The sequence below is a fragment of the Postia placenta genome (assembly GCF_002117355.1).
Source record: "Postia placenta MAD-698-R-SB12 unplaced genomic scaffold POSPLAscaffold_5, whole genome shotgun sequence".
NCBI lineage: Eukaryota > Fungi > Basidiomycota > Agaricomycetes > Polyporales > Adustoporiaceae > Rhodonia > Rhodonia placenta.
Window position 1 is genome coordinate 1,721,757 of NW_020169836.1, and position 23,419 is coordinate 1,745,175.

The 23,419-nt window shown below is 51.8% G+C and overlaps 7 protein-coding genes across 7 annotated transcripts; 6 read left to right on the top strand and 1 right to left on the bottom strand.

Moving 5' to 3' along the window:
• Positions 1–494: 494 nt before the first annotated feature.
• POSPLADRAFT_1140225 (hypothetical protein) lies at positions 495–4,323 on the top strand (the record flags this gene model as incomplete). Its single annotated transcript, XM_024485144.1, has 11 exons — positions 495–599; positions 971–1,036; positions 1,160–1,337; positions 1,390–1,427; positions 1,467–1,540; positions 1,745–1,987; positions 2,099–2,174; positions 2,426–3,114; positions 3,509–3,623; positions 3,733–3,769; positions 4,184–4,323. 11 exons carry the CDS (start codon positions 495–497, stop codon positions 4,321–4,323), a joined length of 1,761 nt encoding a protein of 586 aa, XP_024340412.1.
• A 2,752-nt stretch (positions 4,324–7,075) lies between these two features.
• POSPLADRAFT_1093332 (hypothetical protein) lies at positions 7,076–7,555 on the top strand (the record flags this gene model as incomplete). The annotated part of the gene is made up of 1 exon (XM_024483108.1): positions 7,076–7,555. A coding segment is annotated over one exon (480 nt), but the record flags the coding sequence as incomplete, so codon positions are not given.
• A 279-nt stretch (positions 7,556–7,834) lies between these two features.
• Positions 7,835–8,260, top strand: POSPLADRAFT_1055664 (hypothetical protein; the record flags this gene model as incomplete). Its single annotated transcript, XM_024480668.1, has 1 exon — positions 7,835–8,260. The coding sequence occupies one exon, from the start codon at positions 7,835–7,837 to the stop codon at positions 8,258–8,260; it is 426 nt and encodes a 141-aa protein (XP_024340414.1).
• Positions 8,261–14,560: 6,300 nt separating this feature from the next.
• POSPLADRAFT_1045918 (hypothetical protein) lies at positions 14,561–15,355 on the top strand (the record flags this gene model as incomplete). Its single annotated transcript, XM_024478897.1, has 2 exons — positions 14,561–14,747; positions 14,835–15,355. 2 exons carry the CDS (start codon positions 14,561–14,563, stop codon positions 15,353–15,355), a joined length of 708 nt encoding a protein of 235 aa, XP_024340415.1.
• Positions 15,356–18,300: 2,945 nt separating this feature from the next.
• POSPLADRAFT_1139909 (hypothetical protein) lies at positions 18,301–19,568 on the top strand (the record flags this gene model as incomplete). Its single annotated transcript, XM_024485096.1, has 4 exons — positions 18,301–18,516; positions 18,992–19,093; positions 19,194–19,262; positions 19,311–19,568. The coding sequence occupies 4 exons, from the start codon at positions 18,301–18,303 to the stop codon at positions 19,566–19,568; spliced, it is 645 nt and encodes a 214-aa protein (XP_024340416.1).
• An 84-nt stretch (positions 19,569–19,652) lies between these two features.
• On the bottom strand, positions 19,653–20,390 carry POSPLADRAFT_1055668 (hypothetical protein; the record flags this gene model as incomplete). The annotated part of the gene is made up of 1 exon (XM_024480669.1): positions 19,653–20,390. The coding sequence occupies one exon, from the start codon at positions 20,388–20,390 to the stop codon at positions 19,653–19,655; it is 738 nt and encodes a 245-aa protein (XP_024340417.1).
• Positions 20,391–21,513: 1,123 nt separating this feature from the next.
• On the top strand, positions 21,514–23,226 carry POSPLADRAFT_1139104 (hypothetical protein; the record flags this gene model as incomplete). Its single annotated transcript, XM_024484998.1, has 6 exons — positions 21,514–21,827; positions 21,888–21,918; positions 21,995–22,141; positions 22,191–22,320; positions 22,374–23,004; positions 23,064–23,226. 6 exons carry the CDS (start codon positions 21,514–21,516, stop codon positions 23,224–23,226), a joined length of 1,416 nt encoding a protein of 471 aa, XP_024340418.1.
• Between the last annotated feature and the right edge of the window lie 193 nt (positions 23,227–23,419).

Consider the following 23,419-nt stretch of genomic DNA (forward strand, 5'->3'; position numbering starts at 1 on the left):
TTCAGTAACTGACACTCACAATCTGGAGACTTGGCAGACTTGTCTGCAAAGAGTGTCAAATGAGAATCGCGCTGTCTCATGGCTGGAAAGGTTGGAAATGTCGGTCGCAGAATATTTGTGGTTTCGAGACAAGCATGTTCAGATTATTACACTGTGGATGAGGATCAATCTCCGATTGAATTTGTTACGACTCGTTGTACTTCGCGGATTTGGACTCAATGGACTGAAAACCAAGGTGCATATCGAAGCCCATTGGTGTAGAACGAAAGCAGCACTATACGAGGGCGTAAATGCGGTCTCAGGCATTGTGCGGATACAAGGATATAAATAAGAATTTCAGCAAGGATGAATCAGTCGTCTCGCGACGACTTACACGGAGAGGCTCGTGCGAAAGGCCGGCGCCTAGAGCAAAACGCGCGCGGTCGGCCAATGAGAATCGTTGGCCGGAGAGTGGGGCCGCGACAGCCAATAAAAACGTGCTATAGCTTCCAGCGATGGCTCCCCTTTTGCCAGGGAAGCTACGCGTCACTCAGAACAGCAGAGTCTGCGAGATTAATCCTAATGTCTCAGTCGATGACAGTGCCTCGCGCATAACAACGGTGTGTAACTGATGCTTTCTCAGGTTATTTCAGTATAACGAAAAGATTTCGTTATACGAAGGGAGATCTGATCCCAGGGCGAAGAATGGCCCAATCTCGTTCGAAGCCTGGAAGCTCTAACATGATCTGCCTGTTCCACAAACACCTGCCGTGTCGCCTCCCTGACGTATGATGATTGCTCGTGGGACATTGTGTCAAGCACATGAGGGCGTTCTCCTTGGGCGGGCGATGATCTCACAGTTCGTGAACCCGCAACTGCGTCTCTTGTTGACGCAAGCAATACTGAATACATTCTCCAGGAACCCCTCATAATATTCGGAATACTTGAAATATGCCGCATCAAATTCGTAAAACTTTGTGGATTGTGAGAGACCTGCTCGCTCGTGAAGGAGTCCGGCAGTTCGCACCGTCTGGCGAACGGCTCGGAGATGCAGGATGTCACCATGCGCAAGCAGGAATTTAGAGACCGCAAAGACTAGGCGAGCACATCAGGGAGCCTCGACTCCTGACCTAGTGCTATGACTCACCGCATGTTGTAACGGAGGACATGCTCTGCGCAGCGGAGCTACTGTAACGAGCACGTCGAAGGCTTGCTTGCATGCAAGTGCAACGTATACTGCGTGCCATCCGAGGAGCCGGAAGCATACCGGCAGGAGTACCCGGCGCCGTACCCGAACAACCTAAGGTTGAAGACGCTGATCGGTACTGGGTTGGACTGGACGGAGACGGAGCTACAGCGTATCCCAGGGCTTTAAGGTAATAGGTGACTGACCACTCAACTCACGACCAGACTTGGTGGCGGTGATCGACTTGTGCATGCAGACGAGTGTGTGACGATGATGCGGTGCATCTTGTCGCTCGAAACAGGATGTGGATTACTGCGGGAGTGGGCGCACACCCACACACGTGCACGTTGGACTATACACTATAGAAATGACAATGTAAGTGAACATGGACAATCAACTCTCTGAGAGTGGCGCTGACTAAGCAGTTGTCTATAGGCACCGGTGGCGCACACTGTTCAATTTGGACCAACGCCAGCACTACCCCCAATCAACTCGCGACATACTCGACGCTTGAAGAATGAAAGCTGCGACCAGCCATATCGCTGACGTGACCCGTACCTTTGCTGTTGGCCACCCCAGACGCGAAGTGAGGACCCCTGAGCTTCCGGGGAGCCATTCTTCACGCGAAAGCTCTCCACCTACTTCACCCAATCCTCTGGCCGACTGCATCCCATCCGTTCGTTTTGAAGACCATTCCACGCATATACTTAGCCATGATCACGAGACAATCAGGGTCCATCCAGATGCGGTCGACCCGGTCTTTGTCCATATTGAACAAAACTCGCCACCTGAAGGCAGCACCTGTTATTTGCAACGAATACGGTGTACGGACACGAAGACCACTGACGTCCGTGGTAAAAGAAGGCGATTGTCTGACAGTCCAAGCGACGCGTCAAAGTTGAAGGATGGGGTTGCTTACGGACCTCACCCTAGATGCATGATCACGGGCTTCGTGTCCGCTGAGGTGGAGGCGTGCTATATCCTGCCTCCTGATACGCCTCAGCCGTTGGTGAGTAGGGTGATTACTACTTCGACCCCGTAGCTGATAAGGCAGCTGTGTAGGGCGACTGCGCGACGCTCCGCACGCCTACCGGCTCGCCTCACATACTGTACGCAGTTCGACGCGACCTCCGAGAGCTGTGGGAAACAAACCGTTTGTTGATGATACCCCATCCTGTTCATTTGAAGAGTCTTAAAAAATATTGCACCGTATGTATTAATATGCCCTCTTGGCCGATCGCCGCGCTTATGGTGACACAGGTGTATAAGTATTGCGTCATCGCAGAGGATGAGCACCCTCCAGACTCATGCGCGACCATGGGGAACCCCATCACGGCTGCCGTCATGGCGGCCCCTTGCTCATATCGGTCGCTCGGGTGGCATAAATTGAAAGCCGATCTCCGTCTGATGGTATTTCGAGCGGGACAGAAATTGAGCAAGCGACCATTCCACTACCAGCGTATCTTGCGACAGCTGCTGCCCCAAAAGGAGATTAATCATACGCACACCATAGTCTCCCGGTATTCGTCATGGACGCTCTCCCTGAACTTGGAGAGAGTACGCGGAAGGCGGTTGTGGGCAACAGGCGAGCTCACACCTTTCCCTGATGGTTATTTCCGCAGCCCCAGGAAGCAATATTGCCCTCCCCTGTCGGATGATGACACTGCCCGCTTGCCTTGCCCACTTCGGCCAATCGTCTCAGGGATAAAGAGGAAGCGTTCTGGTGACGCCAGGGTGGACAGTGAGGTCTACACCACGGAAGAAAATGCTCAACAGAAAATCAGCATTCGTCTGTGGCGTCGGGATTGCGATCAAGCTCGAGACGAGTGGACGATGGGACCGCCCGCGGAACCTGAGGACGCAGATTTGCTCGCTTATCGACAGGAGGAAGCTGGAGATATGCTGCCTACTGCGCAACGACCTTGGTTCGCGGAATGGCATTCTTCAAAGTACGCTCTCTTGTAGATCTGTAGGTGAAAGTATGACTGACGCCATCTTGTCCAAACTGAAATGTTCCAGATACGGTCCTGAGTCTTTACACCTAGCCACATACCCCATCTTACCGCGTTTTGCACGTGCTCTCCAGGTCATGAACATTCAGAATAGTCTGTGAAGGATCGAATCCCATCGACCCCCCATCGCGACTGGAGCTTCTGTCGTCACGTTAATTCGCAGGCGGCAGTGGACTGATACAGACACCCCCGATCCGTACGGATGAGCCAAATATGCTGCCGAACCATGCGTGACGATTGTCGCGAAGGGGCGGGATGTACAGTTGTACTGAAGAGCATTGCGTTGCCCTGGTCCCCTTATTTTCAGTATATTCTTCTATGATGTCTCTAGCTCTTGGGCTATCGGCTGCATCTCAGAGTTTCCTACCGGCCGCCGCGGTAATCATACGCGTGGTCCTTGCGAGACGCCAAACAGCGTCTACCAGCCGTCGGTGCATACCACTCTGGTACGTTCCATGTGTGTTCAGCCTTGTTCCGTTTACTGATCTCGGAACCCAAGTTCTAGTTCTTCAAGTAACGATCCCTTCACATGGCTGACCATGGTGTAACCGCCAGACACCAAGACCTGATCTACTTCGCTTTTCAAACCCGGGTATGTTTAGCATGCTCGAGGAGGATGGGCTGTGCTACATCACAATTGTTGGCAGCAGCATGACATACAACCCGAACGCATGAGACAATGGTCCCGTATGTGTATCCGACAGCGCTTCAATGTCGGCGACTGACTAAAGGGCAGTTTAGGCCCTACATAGACAAGCCCTTGAGCATCGGCTCTTCGTATGGGATTTTGTCTATTTTCAGCCAGCAGGAAGCGGCGGCGGATCTGTGGAATATAATAACTGCAAGCATGTGTCGTCGATGCTGATCGTCCCTGAAAATCGTCTTCCCTGACTCTCAACTCCGAATCTACCAGCGGCAGCATCTAGTCTTGAGACTGATCTGTATAGAAATGTGATTGTTTTCTCTGTCGTAGTGACCAGGCACGGCGGCTGATATCACTTTGCAGAAATGGTGGCCCATGAGGTCCAGCCATTTCCGCGTATATGGCCCTCACGAGGTAGTTCGGATTCTCTGAATGACAAGACAGACGATGTTTTCGAGAGAATGCTGGCGGAGCACACGGCTTCAAGTATGATGCATCCGTGAATCTCACGACGTACTGATGGCACGTTCTTTCATATGCGTTTAATACTTCATCTTACACGAGGCTCAGGATCTATCGCTGCAATACCCAAACTACATGTTGTTTAGTCAGCACAATCCGTCAGTTTTTCTTAGCCATGCGCATGATTTGACTCATCCTGTTGACTACCTTAGATATCTCCTCGTGCTATCGTTAGCAGTTGCATCTGCTCATCAGTCGTAGGATGCCGCAAAGATCAGGTGAGAGACGTATCTGATGGGTTGCACACGCGTTTCCTGACTCAGTTTCACGGTTAGATCGGGGTATGCTACGAGGATGGGACCAGCACAACCCCGCGCGGCAGCTCATTCGAACTGTGGCGCTGCACTCATATACCCGCTCTTAGGCGACCATCACTGAGTGCGAGGATTTTAGTCGGACCTGTAGTTCATCCTCACCACTCGCGTGTGTTGGAATAACGGTGCGAACGGCGCGGGGCGCGTTTGTCCACGGGCGTAGCGATGCCCGTAAGGGACAATCACGTGTAGTACGTACATCGCGCGGGGTCGTTATATACTACGATAGGGGCCTCCGGCCCCCGGCTACTCAAGCCCGAGCTTTCGAGCTCGTTCCTGACCACGCGGGGCTGCGCGTTTCAACAGCGTGGAAAATATTTTATAAGAAGGCACTGCTGTAAGTTACCACGGCCTACAGACTGCTGATGCCATCTCCAAGACTATCTGGTGTTCCCTCGATCGCAAGTCCAGATCTTCATCATGGCCTCGAGGTTCGGTTTATCTCGTAGTCAGACAGGCAGTCTACCTTTGGACACAGTCCAGCGACGAACATCCTCAGACACCATCAGTGATTGGTCTATCGACGAATGGCGCACTGGTGTACACAAGCTGGTCGCCGAGAACCCACGCGTCCCTGCACGATCAGGTGATCGCTTTTGTGACAGACCGGTAGCTCCGGCTGACTCTTCCCAGAACAATTACACTACTTTCCTTTTTAATCTTTGCCCTTTCTCTGCTAATAGGCTTTCCGAGTCCTGGTATGACTCCAAGCCCCATAAAACTTCTCTTGCTTGGTAAACGAACTGTAAATTTTACCTACTCTCGCAGTACTTAACAAGCTCATCTGTATTGCGTTCGGTAGCGTACTTCGGAATCCAATTGCAGACTTATAACCTGTCTGGCCCGCGGTGCGAACTCTCCCTAGTGTGCCGCCACCGACATTCCTCTTAAGGAACGCGAGCGTCACATATTTTTGACAGTTCCTCTACTGCTTTAAACCGAACCAACTCCTCTGCTTAGTCGCCCTCGGTCTGGCTACACTCGAGTCTGATCAACTCGACACTCCGACTCTAGGCGACTCCTTTCACATCAAAACAACTTCGACAAACCAGCAAAACCCCTTAGCTTCAAAATGTCGCAAATTCCCATTGCTACTCGCTACAACTTGAGGTCCCGCCGAGTTGCGCCTTTGCCGACTCCTAGTATGGACGCTCTTCCAGGTGAGTACCCTCTCAGCAATTACCAAAATAGTGGCAGTCGGCCGCAAGGCGACGTCACTGACACGGATGAACAATCCGTCTCCGGACGAGTTCAGCCCGGGCTGCTCTACAGCCGGGTTGTCTCTCCGCGTATTCCCTCTCCTGTTCCAACAGGGGAGGCGGCGGTGTCTTACGGCCCTTACCGGTCGCTGAGCCCACTCTCTTCGCTCACGGCTCCCGAGCCGAGCGTCGAGGACTCGCAGTCACAGGCAGAGGCGCATTCCCCTGTGATCAAAGTCGAGGAAGATGACAGCGGAGAGTGGATTCTCTCCCACCGTGGTCGCCATGGCCGGACGGCGTCGCAGAGCCCGATGCGCGTTCCCCGCACTGCAGGCGGGCGTGCCGAACCCCTGACCACCGACCAGAGAGCGGTCGTCAGGATGGCCGAGGACTCATTGAGTCCGGCCGACTGGGAGCGTCTCGAAGAACGCTTCCGCCTAGTCCGGGAAGCTCGCGCTGTCGAGCAACCGGCGTCGTCCCGAGGCGAAGGGCCCTCGTCCGGGAAAGGGAAGACAGTCGATGCCCGTGAATGGGGAGCAGTCAGTATCCCCTTGGAGGAGCTGGATCCAGAGACTCAGCTCCGGGAATACGAGCGCCTCAAGGGCGCGGTTTCTATCGCTAATACCTCTGCCACTGGCAGCCAAGCAGAATGGCCTGAGACACCAGGTCAGCAGAGTCAGAATAACAGTGATAAGGAGAACGCACCTCCTTCGATCTTCGCTTCACAGCCGTGCAGGGCATCTCCTGCAGCACGAAGTATGAATGACCCTTCGCAGCGGCTCGACACCATAGAATGGCAGCTTGCAGAACTAGTTGCTGCTCTCAGTGGCACGGCGGCTGCTGCGCCCGGGAGGGTCCTGCAACCTACGACATCAGATGGCCTTGATTCGCGTGGCGCCGCTGCGGGTACTCCTCGGCATGTTAGCTCACAGCCAGAACAGGCTGTACGCCGCACGACTGCACGGACTCCCAGTCCATCTCGCTCCAAGGTAGTTGAGGGACGAGCCGACTCACTCGTCAAGCCTGTATACCAACTCGAGCCTGGCAGCCACCTAGGTCGCGCGCTCCACGGGTTGGAGTACTCGGATAGTGACGGGTCTGATGACCCGGATTCCTCTTCCTCGGAGTCAGAAGGATTGTCGCCCCGTCGGTTGCATGCAAAGCGTGGTAAGAAATCTCGCAAAAGCAGGATCCCAGTGCTGAAGCCCCGGGACCCAGACATTTACGACAGTGCAATGGACATGCAAGTCCTGCACAAGTTCCTTAAGCAGGTTACGGCGTATCTGACAGGTTACGACGTACCGAAACGACAGCGAGTCGCTACGCTCGCAAACTTCCTAGGTGGAAGGGCATACGAGTTTTACGTGGTCTCGGTGTCTGATCGACCTGAGGATTGGACTGTACACCAGTTCTTCACGGAGCTTTTCAATTATTGCTTTCCTGTTACTTTTCATGCAAAAATGAGAAGTCGACTGTGCAACTGCCAACAATGTGAGCGGAATGTAAAGGAATATGTCCACGAACTTGAAGGACTTTTCCAGCTGGTCGGAGTTCTATCTCCTGAGGAAAAAGTAGATCAGCTCTGGTACGGGCTGAACCCCTACATACAGAGCGAGCTCTGGCTCAAGGAGCTGAACCCTCTCCACTCCAAGTGGAAAGAAGTGGTGGCCATGGCTGAGATTGTCGAGATTGCTAAGTCGATACCCGGAGGTGGGGGCGGTAAGGTCGCCTCCAGAGGTAGCAATGGACCTGAGACTTCCGGAGTCGGCTCTCGACAGCCAGGGCATAATGGAGGGGCTTCGGGACGACGGACGGACGGTGGTACCCGACATCCCTAGCAGCAGAACAGCTCAACATCAGAGCCGCGCATGAATGGGCGAGACAGCTCGATGCCAGCATGCACCTATGACCGTGGCTCGCGGATGACTGCCGGACCACGTCGGGACAAGGGAGGTTGCCCAACCCCCTCTGCCCCAAAGATGTCGGATCGGGAAAAAGCTTCTCTGGCCACTGACAGCAAGTGTTTCGAGTGTCAGGAGGTTGGACACCTCACGCGGAACTGTCCTCATCATGTGCAGGTGACATCGTCCTCAAAGGGTCGTCCACCGGGGGTCTCCTCGTTTAGCGTGGAATTTGGTCACGCCGAGACACTGCGGGAGCTCGCTGAATTTATAGTAAGTGTGGATGAGCTCGCCCTACACCACATTGTTGTAGGTGACTCCCTTGAGGATGATGATGTTGAGGGACAGTGTGATGAGTCGGAGGCCTCTGATTTGCTGCCCGAGTTGGAATCCATCCTGGATGCCGACTCGTCTGGGGGTATTTCCAACGATAATCGTGAGCTCGTAGCCTATGACGAGGATTACCTCACGATGTACCTGCCCCCGATGCGACATGAAGGATGAGTGCACACATGCTTAGGCAACCTGTATACTGAGAATGCGATGTGCATTCTTAATGAGTGCGGACACTCCCATCATGAAAGTCTTATGGGCATGCCTGATGATGAGGAGATCACTCTCGTCACCCAGGTTAGTCCTTCAGAGTGTTGGGTATGCCAAGTCGAATGGGATGACTCGCTTCCAGTCTCCTGTTTGCGCAACCCCAACTTCGACCTCGCGTGATGGTGGCATCATCAATGTATGTCATGGGCTGAATACACAGACCATTTGCCCCGTCCAAGTACGAAGGTTGGCTCCGCTCTTGTGCGTGGGGTAGCGCAGGTACTGAATGAACATGTTTCTGTCCCTGAGAGCGAACTGGAGGGTATCCGTACAATGGACCGCTTTCATTGTTTTCAGCAGGATGGGTATGTCGAGGTACATGACCTGTATCTGTCAGCCGAGCTGCGGGTGGATAATGAGGATGTCAAGAATGTGTGTCTGGACTTACCAAACTTCTATGCCTCGCACATGAGTCATGCCTTGCAACCTCTGCCTTTCGAGCTTGATGACTTGGAGGGTGAGTTAGCAGGGCTGTTCTACTCGCAGTTGCCGGCTGACTGCATTCCTGCCATCGAGCTGAATGCAGTGAAGGTCACATCGTCGGATGCGCTGCCCGCGTTGCAACGGAATGCAGCAAATACGCGAGACTTTAAGCATCTCATACCAGAGCCCGTTGTGGTCATTGTTCAAGTCAACGGGCACTCCGCTCGGGCTCTGTTGGACACTGGCTCACTTGCCGACTTCATGTCAACAAGGTTTGCACACCGGATTGGGGTGAAGACATTCGAGCTTGAAAAGCCATTGCCCGTACACCTCGCAGTCCAGGGTTCTCGTGTGAAAATCAACCTTGGTTGCACGGCCGACCTAGCTTACCAACGTGTTCGCACCGCTCGCTACTTTGATGTTGTGAACCTTTTGAATTACGACCTGATTCTAGGGACTCCATTTTTTTTATCAGCACAAAGTCACGATAGGATTGAATCCTACCGCAGTGCATATCGGCAGTGATGCCGCGCTCCCTCTTGAAGGGAAGCGATTGTGAGTATTGGAGTTGCGTGCGGCCGATGTTTATGAGGATCACCTCGAACACGTGCAACGTGAATTGCGTGAGTACGTGGCCCCAATCTGCACATCCGCTATGGACGCGCCTTTGCCCCCTCTCCGGGTGATCAATCACACCATCCCGCTGAAGGATGAGTCCGCCGTCTACCCTTGGAGGCCATCAAAGTGCCCCGAGGCATTGCATCCACTTTGGGCAGAGAAGCGTGATGCCTACTTGAGCACCGGCCGTTGGCGTGTGTCGAATGCTCGGAATACTTGCCCAATGTTGCTGTTGCCTAAGCCAGGTACTGGAATGAGCAGCGCGCTGCCTAGGTTGCATGCTGTTGTCGACCTGCAATGGCACAACAAGAACACCATCAAAGTCAGCTCGCCGCTACCAGATATGGACGGTATATTGCGGCGTGTTGCCCGTAAGCCCTGTCGGTCCGCGCTGGATGGGAAGGATGCGTATGAGCAAATCCGTGTTGAGCCAGATCATGTCGAGTGCACCGCTATGGCGACTCCTGATGGCAACATGGTCAGTCTTGTACTGCAGCAGGGTGGCTGCAATGCGGTCGCGACATACCAGGCACTGATGAATCATATTTTTGCGCCATATCTGGGCCACTTCATGGATGTGTACCTAGACAATATTATCATTTACTCAGACACGATTGAGGAACATGTTACTCACGTTCGCACTGTTATCGACGTGTTGTGCCACGAGAAACTTTATCTCAATGCGGACAAACAGAAATACCTGTGCCGGGAGATGAAGATTCTTGGCCGTATTGTTGATGACAATGGGATTCGGATGGACCCTGACAAAGTTGACTCCATCCTGAACTGGAAGGTTCCTACCTCCAAGGAGCTCCTACGGGGGTTTCTTGGGTCCGTAGGGTATCTTGCAGACGATGTCGCCACAGTGCGCATCCCAATGGGGATCCTGACATCGCTGACGGGGTCTGATTCAAGCTTTGGCTGGGAATTTATGCATCAGCGTGCTTTCGAGGCGATCAAGCAGCTGTTGCATGCTTACCGGGAGCATCATCGCGTCCCACTGGATTACTCTGCTGGTGCAGCTGCTATCTGGCTGGTGATGGATGGCTCCCATGGCGGGATAGCGGGTGTGGTGTGCCAGGGTGCTGACTTTCATAATGCGAAGGTGGCTGCTTTCTTCTCCGCGAAGCTGACGTCGGCGCAGTCTAACTACCCCGTGCACAAGATTGAGATGCTCGCGGGTGTGGAATCAATGTGTCGTTACCGTGACATATTGTCGGGGTGTCAGTTTACTTGGGTCACTGACCACAAGGGGCTGACGCACCTTCTTACACAGCGGAATCTGTCCGGGCGCCAGGCTTGCTGGCTAGAGCTCGTATCCGAGTTTGACTTTGAGGTTCAGTACATCCCCGGGGTTGAGAATGTCTTAGCAGATGCGCTCTCATGCATATACTCCAACGACGCACCTGGAACAGTGCACACGGCATCTGAATACACACAATATGATGATTGCGAACCCTACGGCCGACGGCTGGTGGCCCATGCAATTTCTATGCCTGCTCTTGCGGGTGTGGAGGCGCATGCTGTTTCTGTATTGCAGCCGGCCACTCTGTCTGCTGTTGACCAGCGTGCACCATGTCGTGCTCATCGTCAGCAGGCAGCTGCTGAGTCGGGTTGACTGGAGACGTCCTGCAAGTTTGCAAAGCGTATCTGCCATGTTGTCCTTCACAGTCCACATGCTGAACAACAGGAGGGCGAGGACCCGTTGGATCAGCCAGACACTTCGGAGCATAGCGACCACTCACCTAAGGCACCTGTCGAGGCAGTTGATATGGACAATGATGCAGGTGTCGTGGTTCTAGCACAAGGGCTGGAGGGCATGAACTCTATGCCTGATTTGGCATCTACGGTACCTACACTGCTAGAGCATATCAGTGAAAGCTCTGATGGCATCAACTTACCCAATGCTCTCACAGGATCATACTCGCATGATGAGTTCTTCCAAACTATACTCGAAAACCCGAAACACTACAAGAATTTCGTAGTGCAGGATGATCTTGTTTACATGCGAGATAAAGAACTAGAAGTCCTCTGCATACCGAACATCATAGTAGATGGTTGTAATGCTCGCAAGATCACTATTTCCCATGCACATTCTCTGCTGGCTCACTTAGGGTCATACAAAACACTAGGGCTGCTTCGTGACTATGTATGGTGGAAGACAATGACACATGATGTACAGAAGTTCTGTGAATCATGCATGACATGAAAAAGGAGCAAACCTTCTAATCAGGAGCCTTACAGACTTCTTAACCCATTGCCAGTACTGAGCGCACCATGGGATGCAATAGGTATTGACTTTGTTGGACCTTTACCTGAATCATCAGACCGGGATGTGAGCTATGACTCGATCACCATGATCATTGATCTGCTGACAAGTATGGTACACCTTGTACCAAGTCGGATTAACTACACGGCAAAACAGGTAGCCGAGTTAGTCTTTGCAGAAGTTTACAAACTTCATGGCCTCCCGAAGTCTATTGTCAGCAATTGTGATGTGCTTGTCGCGACTTAGGGTTGAGCGACAGGGGAAAACCTAAAGCTGGGGGCGTTCGACTTGTCTTACCGAAGCGATGGTGAGCGATGCTCAAACCTAAGGCTAGGGACAAGATAATATATTAGTGAGGTAAGAAAAGGAATACAAAGGATGCTTACTGACCTAGGGACAAGAGGTCGAAACTGAGGTCCCTAGGGCAGCAGAGGCCGGCTTATATACAGGGGAAGATGAGGGCAGGCTGTGCGCACTGGTCCGTGCACAGCTGGTCCATGCACAGCATGCTGACGCGGCCCCGGGGGCCGGTGAGTCAGAGAGGCTGTGTCAGCGGAGCCCGAGCTGTGCCGCGCACTACCGCCCCATCTAATCTAATCGTACAGTAGATAGCGATGCATCCATATCAGGCATGTAGTACAGAGGTCGCGGGTTTGAGCCCGCGAAAAGGAAAAAATTAAAAAACGGCTAGACGCCGTACCAACTCATGACAGTGCTATTCACAAGCCTGTTCTAGACACACCTACACAAACTTATTGGTGTCAAGTTGCGCATGTCTAGTGCTTATCACCCCAAATCAGACGGGTCAACTGAACGGGCAAACCAAACAGTGACCCAGATGCTTCGTCAGTGTATTAGCCCCGATCAGAAAGACTGGGTTAGTAAGCTGCCCGCAATCGAGTTTGCCATCAATCTGGCAAGGTCAGATAGCACAGGCTATGCACCATTCTTCCTTAATTCCGGTCAGATGCCTCGTTTGCTCATTTGGAATACTCCGCCAAAGGAGGAATACCCGGCAGTCCGGGCATATGCCCAATGGGTGAAAAATGCTGTTATGGCTGCTCATGATAGTATCATATCCGCTCGGGTAAAACAAGTCTGTAACACGAACTGCCGTTGCCGACCAGCACCATTTGAAAAGGGTGACTTGGTCTATGTCTCCACTAAAAACATATCCTTACCCAAGGGGTATGCCCGCAAGCTTGTGCCAAAGTATATTGGCCCTTACCTCATTGTATGCAATTTCGGTAATAGCTCATACGAGCTTGACTTGTCCGTTAACTTGCAACAATGAGGAATTCACTCTGTATTTCATGCCTCTTTATCATGAGTACATGAGCCTAATGACGACTGACTGTTCCCTGGACAACTTGACAGTCAAGTTGCCGAACTCGAGGATCGGGATAATGAATGGGCAATTGCCAGGATCCTATCACATACGGGTGCGTGGGACCAAGCCTTGTTTGAGGCTGAATGGAAATCCGGTGATTGAACGTGGGTGCCATATTCCACCATTGCGCTGATAGGCGCCAAGCCCCTCTGGGCCCCGATACAGCTCTTTTCGGCAATCGCATCCCGCCCAGCACTTCGGCTCAGTCACCCAACACTTCGATTTCGCCTTCGACGTTCTTCGATGCTACGCACGTGACTCCCGACTCACAATACCCTTCGATGCTCTTCGATGTCTTCGACTGTGCGCGACGCTTGCTCGAAGCTCGGCGCGGTCATCCCGATGCCTCGCCCGTAGATCTCAGGACATCTCCCGCATTCAGCGGACAATAGGGCCACTCGACGCCGTTCGTCCAGCGCGTGCATCGCTTCGTGCCACACCAACGCGTCCGGTCTTTCCCGATTAGGTATCGAACCTCGCGGTGTGCCTTTGACGATGGATACCGGTCCGAAGTGTCTCGTATGTTTCTCTTCATCTCCGCGTTCGGCATGACGTCACTCTACCGATGGACTTGATATGTGCCACTCGGTGAGGCAGACTCGTGTAGGACAATGCAAAGCCCCTCGTACTAGTGTGCCACTCTCGATAGTTGTAGCGTCCCTTTCGTAGTATAAAATCTGTCGTACTTCTCTCCAAAAAAAAAGTTCTGTTTCCCCCTCGAGATCAGAGCTCATAAGTCGAGTTCGCCCTGCGTCTAAGCCTTCAACTGCGTCACTTCGTTCTTCGCTGTGTAACCTCGAAACCTCGTCTACTGCGTTTACTTGTCGATACCGTCTCGACGAACCTTTGATCTTACGATCGACTTCGACTATTGTCGAAGAACTGCGTTGCATCTCGAACCGCATCCTAGCTAAGTCCACCCTATCGAATCGTTTCTCTTCCCTCTACGATACATCGAAGAGCTCTGCCGAGCTTCGATCGTCTCTACCAACCCCCGCTAACTACCCACAGCCTCCGAGTAGCTTCGACGACGTGTTGAGCCACCTCGTACCTTCCCTAGCGTTCGTAGCCTTTTCCGAAGGCGTTTCTCGTGTTCACTCGAACCGCGGGACACCTTGCTGCTAACTCCCCTCTCACTAAGACTATAATCCGTCTCTAGTCCCTTTAGGTCGCACCCAGGTTAGGGGTTAGGGTTTCGTAGGTCGCATCAGCGCACCTGGATGCTTTGAAAGTGTACCTTGAATTGCTGGGTGTCGTGGATGTGGCGCACCTTGCAGAAGGAAGTGGAGTGCCTTCAGCTGACCCTCAGCTTTACTTAGGGGGTCTTGAACTTTTTACCGATCACAAGAAACCTATAAGAAGGGTACGAAAGCGAACTCGAGGCCAACAACAAAATTGCACATCAACAAAGGTCTCACACTCACCCGACTCTATCCTGCTATCAATTCTTGGACTCTTCACTGTCCTTCCCCCTCCTCTAAACATTGTACTCTCACCCACTATGTCCAACAACTATGTTTCCCACCTTAAGAACAGGGACCTCATCATCTATGACTCCACCACCGAAATTTGCTATCAGTTTATTCCCAAGATACTCCGCCAATACCCCCATTTCGACTTGTCCTTGCGCCAGGGACACGGTGTTGTCAATGGTCACCTTCAAACCAACCAGGTATTCATGCCGGGAGGTTATGTCTCTTTTCGGGACCTATGGGCACAAGATGAATCCTGCGAATATCAATTCTGCAGCATCAGTGCTAACCTGAAAGTCACAGTGCATGGGAAGGCTATCCCAGTCGACTCGCTGGCACCCATGGTTGCCCCAACCAAGGCCAAAGCTGACATCTTGCAGCCCGAGAGACAGAAGCTGCATCAGTTTCTTCTCGAGACTTCAGCTCGTCGTGAGATGAAACAGGCTGAGTTCATCGCCAAGAAGAAGGCCACCCAGCTCCAGGATAGGGCTGAGGAAGTCCGCTCGAGCTCTAAGCTGTTCGGTCGCATCCTCCAGTTTGGGGATGTGGCAAAGGCCTGGCAGGCGAGCCGAACCGACGACATTGAAGCCCACGAGAGCGACGTGGATGAAGGACGGGTCATCGAGGGCACGACAACAAGTGGTGGCAGTGGTGGAGAGATGACGAAGACCAGCGCACCAAAGAAGGGCAAGGCTGTGGCCGTTGCCGACGCCGCTAAGCCTGCCGAGGCCGGCACGTCTAGGTCCGGTGCACTGCACTTCAAGAAAAGCAAGCCTGTGACCGCTGACGCCATTGACAAGAACGCGATGGTCACTGAGGAGTAGGACTTCGCTCTGCGAAGCCTGGAGGGCGTATGTGACAGACCGGTAGCTCCGGCTGACTCTTCCCAGAACAATTACACTACTTTCCTTTTTAATCTTCACCCTTTCTCTGCTAATAGGCTTTCCGAGTCCTGGTATGACCCCAAGCCCCATAAAACTTCTCTTGCTTGGTAAACGAACTGTAAATTTTACCTACTCTCGCAGTACTTAACAAGCTCGTCTGTACTGCGTTCGGTAGCATACTTCAGAACCCAATCACAGACTTATAACCTGTCTGGCCCGCGGTGCAAACTCTCCCTAGTATGCTACCACTGACATTCCTCTTAAGAAGGAACGCGAGTGTCACAGCTTTATACCCCACCACTTCCTCGCTGGACAGGCTGAATGATGGCACCACCACTCTCTGTTGCTCGGCCTCACACTCCAACTAGCCCACATACTGGGCACTCGAATGGCTCAAGAGCAGTTCAAGTGAAACCACCGCACAATCTATGTGCTAGGATTGCCGCCTCGACCCCACAACGGATGATTGGTGCGACTTGCACCGAGGACCGGTAGTACAACTGCCCAGTATGTGGCCCGGCTTGCACAGGCTCACGTTCCCTAGAATTCTATAGAGTTTCCTAAACAGTGTGTATTTTAGCTGTACCATACATGGGATGTAGCTACTAGGCTTCCTCTCAGCACTTGGCCTTTGTGCCGTGTATCGAGCCTGATTTGACGACGTCGGAGCTCAGTTCTGCTGGATCCTTCGAGCACCTCGCATAGCCCTACGTCTCCTCATCTGGCAAAGGCAAGAGGTCACATATACTTGCCTGATGGGACCTTTTGTTTAAATGAATGTGTTAGCAGCCATATGCGCTGTGCTCCTCGTCTCATTGTGGAACTACATCACGATGTTCTGACACACTAGTGACATGGGTCCTCAAGCAGTGCGACTTCAGATATGGTGTCAGATCATGAACAATTAGCCTATCTCTCTTCGCAAACAGAGATGGGTCATGGAATATTAGATCCATGAATGTTTGGTCACAATTTTGCCATTTCATGGGTAGTCTACCAAATCTGCACCTGAGGGCCTGCAGGGGTTCGGAACATAATCACACAACATGGTCAATTATTCTCAGATACATAGAAATTGCACTTTCCAAACCACATCATATATATGCTTCCTTAATACACTCTGCAGTAGACTAAAAATTGGCTGTCAATCATCCCGAAATGACTTGCTAGGCGTAAGTAGGGCTGCTCAAGTCTTGTCGCCCCACTCATTTGCAGAGCGCCTGCTGGTAGTTAGTTTCAACCAAGAGGTGGGCAAAAATGCAATGAGCCACATTCACCGTGCACATTGAAAGGTCCCCGAAAGTAGGGTAAGATAACCTCCTTCTTAGTTAGAACACGTTATGTGATAGATGTTCTAACCATAATTGTCGCGACTTGGGGTCAAGCGACAAGGACAAACAAACACAAAGGCTGGGGGTGTTCAACTGGGTCTCACCGAAGCAATGGTGAGCAACGCTCAAACCTAAGGCTAGGGACAAGAAATGTATTAGTTAGTTAAGTAAGAAAAGGAATACATGAGAGGCTTACTGACCTAGGGACAAGAGGTCAAAACTGAGATCCCTAGGGCAGCAGAGGCCGGCTTATATACAGGGGAAGTTTAGGGGAGGCTGTGCGCACTGGTCCGTGCACAGCTGGTCCGTGCGCAGCATGCTGACACAGCCCTGGAGGCTGGTGAGTCAGAGAGGCTGTGTCAGCGGGACCCGAGCTGTGCCGCGCACTGCTGCCCATCTAATCTAATCATACAGTAGATAACAATGTGTCCGTATCAGGCATATAGTACAGAGGTTGCAGGTTCGAGCCCACGAAAAGGAAAAATTAAAAGACGGCTAGACACTGTACCAACTCATGACAATAATAGGCAGGCAGCTGGGCCTTTTTTCCTTTTTCAAGTCCCCTTCTTGCATGGTAGACGAAGAGCAATGCACTCGAGCAGGCATACACAGTTGAGTAGGCTTATTCTAGATATCATTTGTCATCAAGTACATGATGGGGTCGCTTCGGTAAGTATAATAGCCCAAAATCTGCCTTGTTTTGTCCGCTGCGCTGCATTGTCAACCCACATTGTATCTGCTCGTGATTGCTTATGGCACTGGGATGTAAAGGAGTCTGAGTCAGTGACAGATAACAAAGTTGAATAGTGTAAGTCGCCAGGAGTAGATAGCATTGAATGAAAGCAGATTTTGTGTCACTATCTTGGGATACTGTATTCATGAGTGTGTTGAGCGAGAGTGAGGAAGGCTGACTCGTAGCACGACACGCTCTTGGGCAGCACATGTCACGTGCCTGCGGCCACACTCTCTGCATGCAGCAAAAACACATCTGACAGTGGCTTCTAAGAGGAGTAGAAAATTCGTTTCTTTTTGTCAAAATATGACTATATTCAATCTCATTCATCTTACAGAGTGATAGGACATGAAAGAAAGTCTTGCAGGCATTATTCAGAGATTCAGCGAAAACAGCGCAGAGATTGAAATCAGGCCCCCCGGACACCGGGGGGCTATCCACTTCTCAGGTGGAGCATATTCCCGATCTCAATCTCACCCGCCTCTTGGTTTCAACCCCAACCGATCCCTCAGCCACCGATCAGTCGGAGTTGGAACCACCTACCAAAGGCGGGTGTGAACGAATGAACGAGCGCACAACAAGAATTAAGCAGCCCTATTTGTATAGTCTCGTAACCAGACGTTAAGGGGGGGAGAAGGGATCACGTGGAGTGTTACTATATCTGGATGCGGAGTTCCAAAAAAACCTGCACGACTCCCCCCCTTAACGTCTGGTGCATTTTGCAGGGAGGGAGGGGGGTATCTGTCATGCCCTGGCGCTTAACGTGCCTGCAGCATGTCTTGCCTGCGACATGTTCCGTCAATCTATGTACAGCGCGTAGTATGGCTCCCGCTATATCCACTCTTGCCGAGTTCTCATACGGTCTTTCAACGCTCTCGGTGTCTATCCTCAAAAAGGCCTGTGAGGAAGCAGCAAAAACGCACCAGTACTCGTCTGCAGAGACACGAAGACGCATCATCGACGAGTTCACTCGTGTCTTCGATGGTCGCCAGCCTTATGACTGGCAAATTGATGTTACAGAAGCAATCCTGCTCTGTGTGTCACGAGTTGGTACGGCATCTAGCCGTTTTTTAATTTTTTCCTTTTCGCGGGCTCAAACCCGCGACCTCTGTACTACATGCCTGATATGGATGCATCGCTATCTACTGTACGATTAGATTAGATGGGGCGGCAGTGCGCGGCACAGCTCGGGCTCCGCTGACACAGCCTCTCTGACTCACCGGCCCCCGGGGCCGCGTCAGCATGCTGTGCATGGACCAGCTGTGCACGGACCAGTGCGCACAGCCTGCCCTCATCTTCCCCTGTATATAAGCCGGCCTCTGCTGCCCTAGGGACCTCAGTTTCGACCTCTTGTCCCTAGGTCAGTAAGCATCCTTTGTATTCCTTTTCTTACCTCACTAATATATTATCTTGTCCCTAGCCTTAGGTTTGAGCATCGCTCACCATCGCTTCGGTGAGAATCAGTCGGACGCCCCCAGCTTTTAGGTTTTCCACAAGTTGCTTGACCTCAAGTCGCGACACTGTGTCGACTGTATGGTTATTGCGGGGACGGGCGCAGGCAAGACAATGCCATTCGTCATGCCACTTCTGCTTGACGAGACCAAGAAGAAAATGGTATTGATTATATCACCTCTTAATGAACTCGAGTATGACCAGGTATGTTCCACCTCTACACGATCAATTGATTGCTGACCAATAGCACGCACAGGCTCAGCACTTTAAGAAACTGGGAATCACTGCAATGGCAGTCAATGGGGATGTTTATAACACAAAACTTTACAAGGTATCAACACTATACGAAGAATACGAACCCAGCTGACGCTGTATATAGGAGCTCGAAGATCACAAACATTGCACGATATTGACCTTGCCCGAAATGTGCTTACAGCATCCACAATTCTCGCGACTGCTGTGCACACCAGACTTCATGAAAAACATATCCGCTATAGCTCATAGTGACACCGAGCGCATGCAGTGTATCGAATGCTTTTGCCGATGTCCTGCAGCTCTTCAGATAGATTGCGATCAATTTCTGGCAGAGACTATTGCGGTTAGAACGCGAGAACACGAGCATTGCAATGGTGTATAGCATGACCTAATGTTGCAAAAAGTGAGCTTATGGCATGTCGAAAGGTATAGCTATACTGACAGAGTCTGGCTCCTTGCAGGTGTTTCACTTGTCTTGATCGGCTGTCCAAGCACATTGCCGGAGAAGCTGCCACAGGACGGGGGCCTCCTGCTTGGTAGTGTTAGTGAGGCTTTCCCACTTGACTGCCAAAAGAGTTTCTTCTGAGAGCTCTTCCAGCTCAGAATGCAGGACCTTGCCGATCTTCACCATCTCCTTGGTGACCATGTCACCAACACACGAGGTTGCCCAGTGAGTCAATGTCTGGTGCGTGCCTTGTGTCTTGACCCCTCGTTCATGACTACGGTTTGGCAGATACCACTCGTCCAAGCACTCGCTGAGCTCTGAGCTACCCATCAGAGCAGTCCATTCAAAACGCATGAAGGGATCATTGATGAGCTCCTCAGCACCCCAGCTGAGCAGACGCAAAAGTATGGGGAGATCAATGGACTTGCTGAGCATATAAGCAAGCACTTCCTTGATCCAAGCAGAGGTGTCGCCTTGTTCCTCGAGGTACCGCCAGAACTTCAGTGTACGTAGCCTATGTGGTGACAAGCAAGTACTGCCAGTAGTCTTTGGCTGCGTAGAAACATCTTCTTGACTGTTGTCTGGAAAAAGCGAGCTGAAGCTTGTTTCAGTACTACCCAGAAGCCCCGAGTGGTCGTCAAAGATATCGCTGCCCAAGTCCGAAGCCGGCGGGGAGTCCAGGTCGGAGTCAGAATCATCAATGACACTGCGTAGCGAGCTCAGCCAAGGGCTCAGATGAGTAGTTGGAATAGACAACATTATGATTATGTAGGTTGTCTACCATAGCATACATGCACATACATTGGCTAGCGACTGAGTTTCGAAGTGCGCAGCGCAAGACACGAGGCGCGTCAGACGCAGTCACATACGCGAGCAGACGCGAGAGGTAACGGCATCGTCACCAGTGACTTTGGTGACACGTGATGGATACCCCCCTCCCTCCCTGCAAAATTCACCAGACCTTATAGGCGAGAGTGTGCAGGGGTTTTTAGATCTCTGCCACCCAATGGGGTAACAGCACACGTGATCCGCCTATAAGGTCTGGAAATGAGACTACTATTTGTACACTTTGAGAGGCCCCGTGCAACTTCCCTACAGGTTCGGCCTCCTGTAGCATTTTTCAGAGCCCGAAAACGCCCATATCCTTGTTGCAGTTAGGGGTTTTCAGACCCCAAAAAGGGCCCAAAGGCGTCAACCCTTGTCCACTTTAAGCATTTTTACAGCTTCCATCGAGACAATGGCGAGATGGTCCGAATATGGGAATCGTTTGTTTCCATCCTGCAATCGGCTGAGCCGACCATTGATGAGGATAGCTATCTGGGGAAAAGATGGTAAGGGTAGCCGTGCATTGACCGACGACGCCGAGCACATAAGTCGTATCACGGCATGTGTCTGATTCACAATCTGTTCATTGATCGAAATCAAGTTTATGAGCACTAATTTCGAGCCGTAGTGGGAGCATAAGCACCCCCCACGTGACTTAGATCCTCGGCCCATTTACCATTTTTGACACGCTGAATTTTGCATTCTTGAGGCCCATTTTGAGGGGGGGTCCTGAACATTTAGAGGAATTTCACGGGGCCTACTTCGAGCTACCTTCCCACTGAGTCTTCGAGGGGACTTTGAATTCGCCATGCGTGACAGATGGTGACGAATCCGTTCCTGTTACGTGACTGCCGACTGCCCAGGTAGGCGCTTTGAGATCCTCCATGGGAACTAGTACTTGCTATCGTCGCTACTTTTAGTGTTAGCATGCAAGTGATTATCGCCTCGAATTGAAACTCTATCTCAAGGCTAGGTCTCGCCACTTATCACGGCTCTTGAGTCGCAAATGCCGCTCTCATTCTTCTACTCTGACCTATCTGTCCCGCTACAAATCACCATGTATACAGTATACTGCGTCTGTCTTGGACTACTCTATGTACTGTATAAGCGTCTCATTCTCTCGCCTTTGAGCAAAGTGCCTGGGCCCGCGATCGCTGCCACTACCCGACTTGTTTTGATTTATCACGAGTTCACTCGGAATCGACGACGCTGGATCCACGCACTACACATGCAGTATGGGCCTGTTGTGCGCATCGCTCCAAATGAGGTATCCATGGCGACCTGGGACGCCGCGAAAGAGATCTATGTGTCGGGAGGCAGCGGCTACGATAAAACGTCGTTGTATAAACTATTCGACAGCTACGAGACAGAGTATGTCATTGTTGTCCTACCATCTCGAGAAGTGACTGGATTGATAGTATGCCGCTTCAGATGCATGTTCTCGACTCTTGATAAAGCCCCCGTAAGCTTATCCTACGGACTCGTTGCCCATTCATGTGGGATTGTGAGCACCTAATATTGACGTCGTCCATTATTAGCACGGTGAACGCAGAAAGCGCGTTGCTGACAGATACACCAAATCGTTCGTCATGCAACCCGATGTTGTCACCGGTATTCAAGAGAGAGCCCAACAATTTGTGGCCAAATGTACAGAAAAGACGGGATCAGTGTCGGTCGACATCTATGTCAGAGTCTAAGTCCTCGTTATTTGTTCATTGCTCAGACAATCTCCAGGTATATCTTCACTGCTACGCTATCGACTGTACCACGTACCATTTGTTCGATCCTCATGGATTGAACTCGCTTACTAGCGCGGCTGACCTCGCCAAGGTCATGGAGTTGTCGCACCATGATGATCTCAAAGGTCAGTAAATTTCTGCCTTTTTCGGTCGCAGATGGCTCAAAAATCCGATGCAGGCTCGTACATGCAATATTATTTCACTGAACTCTTCCATTTCACTTCTCAATTCGCTCGCCGGGCGGACCGCTCTCAGGGCATCGCCGCCCAGATCATGAACATCGTCCTGCGCAACGATATCGCAGAGCATACTGTCTTGTACAGGCTACAGACGCATGTAGACATGCTCGACACGCGATCAATTGCGTCGGAAATCATGGACCATACCCTCGCCGGCCTTGATACTACTGGAGACGCACTTTGCTTCCTCATGTACCACCTCTCATTACCAGCTTCTGTGACATTCCAGGAGAAGTTGCATTACGAGCTGGCAGAAAACCCAAGCACACCGATTGACGACTTGTCGTATCTCGACGCGATAGTGAAGGAGGGCCTGCGGTGCTTCTCGCCCGTTCTAACGAGTCTGCCGCGAAGGGTGCCGCGTGGCGGGCGTACAATTGCTGGTGTTTTTCTTCCAGAGGAGACGATCGTGAGCTGTCAGGCGTACACATTGCACCAGATGGATGAGAAAGTCTTCCCTCACCCTGAGGAGTTCATCCCCGAGCGTTGGTTGGAACCCGAGGGCAGCATAGAGCGGAATCAGCTGCTGTCTGCATTCTCGACTGGCGGCCGCGGCTGCATAGGGAAACAGTGAGCTTTGAACAGATGTGATCCCTGGCGATGTCTAATGCGCTGTCGGTCTACCACAGCCTAGCTCTTCTTGAGATGAAGATGCTGCTGAAAGAGACGTACTCTTGCTACCGAACGTCGGTGTCACCAGAAATGACAGCATCAATGGACGTAGATGACCAATTTGTCACCTCGCGACCCATTGGGCGCAAATGTCTACTCAGTTTTGTGAAGATTGTGTAGAATTAGCAGCTTCGCTACCCACTCCCTTGCAGTTGTATAGCTGGCAGAGGCCATACGTACACCAGAAATGTCACATCTCCTTACGCGAATTGCGCAAATTGAGGCCACGGGCAGTTGTTAGACGCTTGATGAGAGCATCAGGTTTGCCTTCGGGCGCGTTGAGTTAACATTTTACTAGTGCGCGCGTGTTATC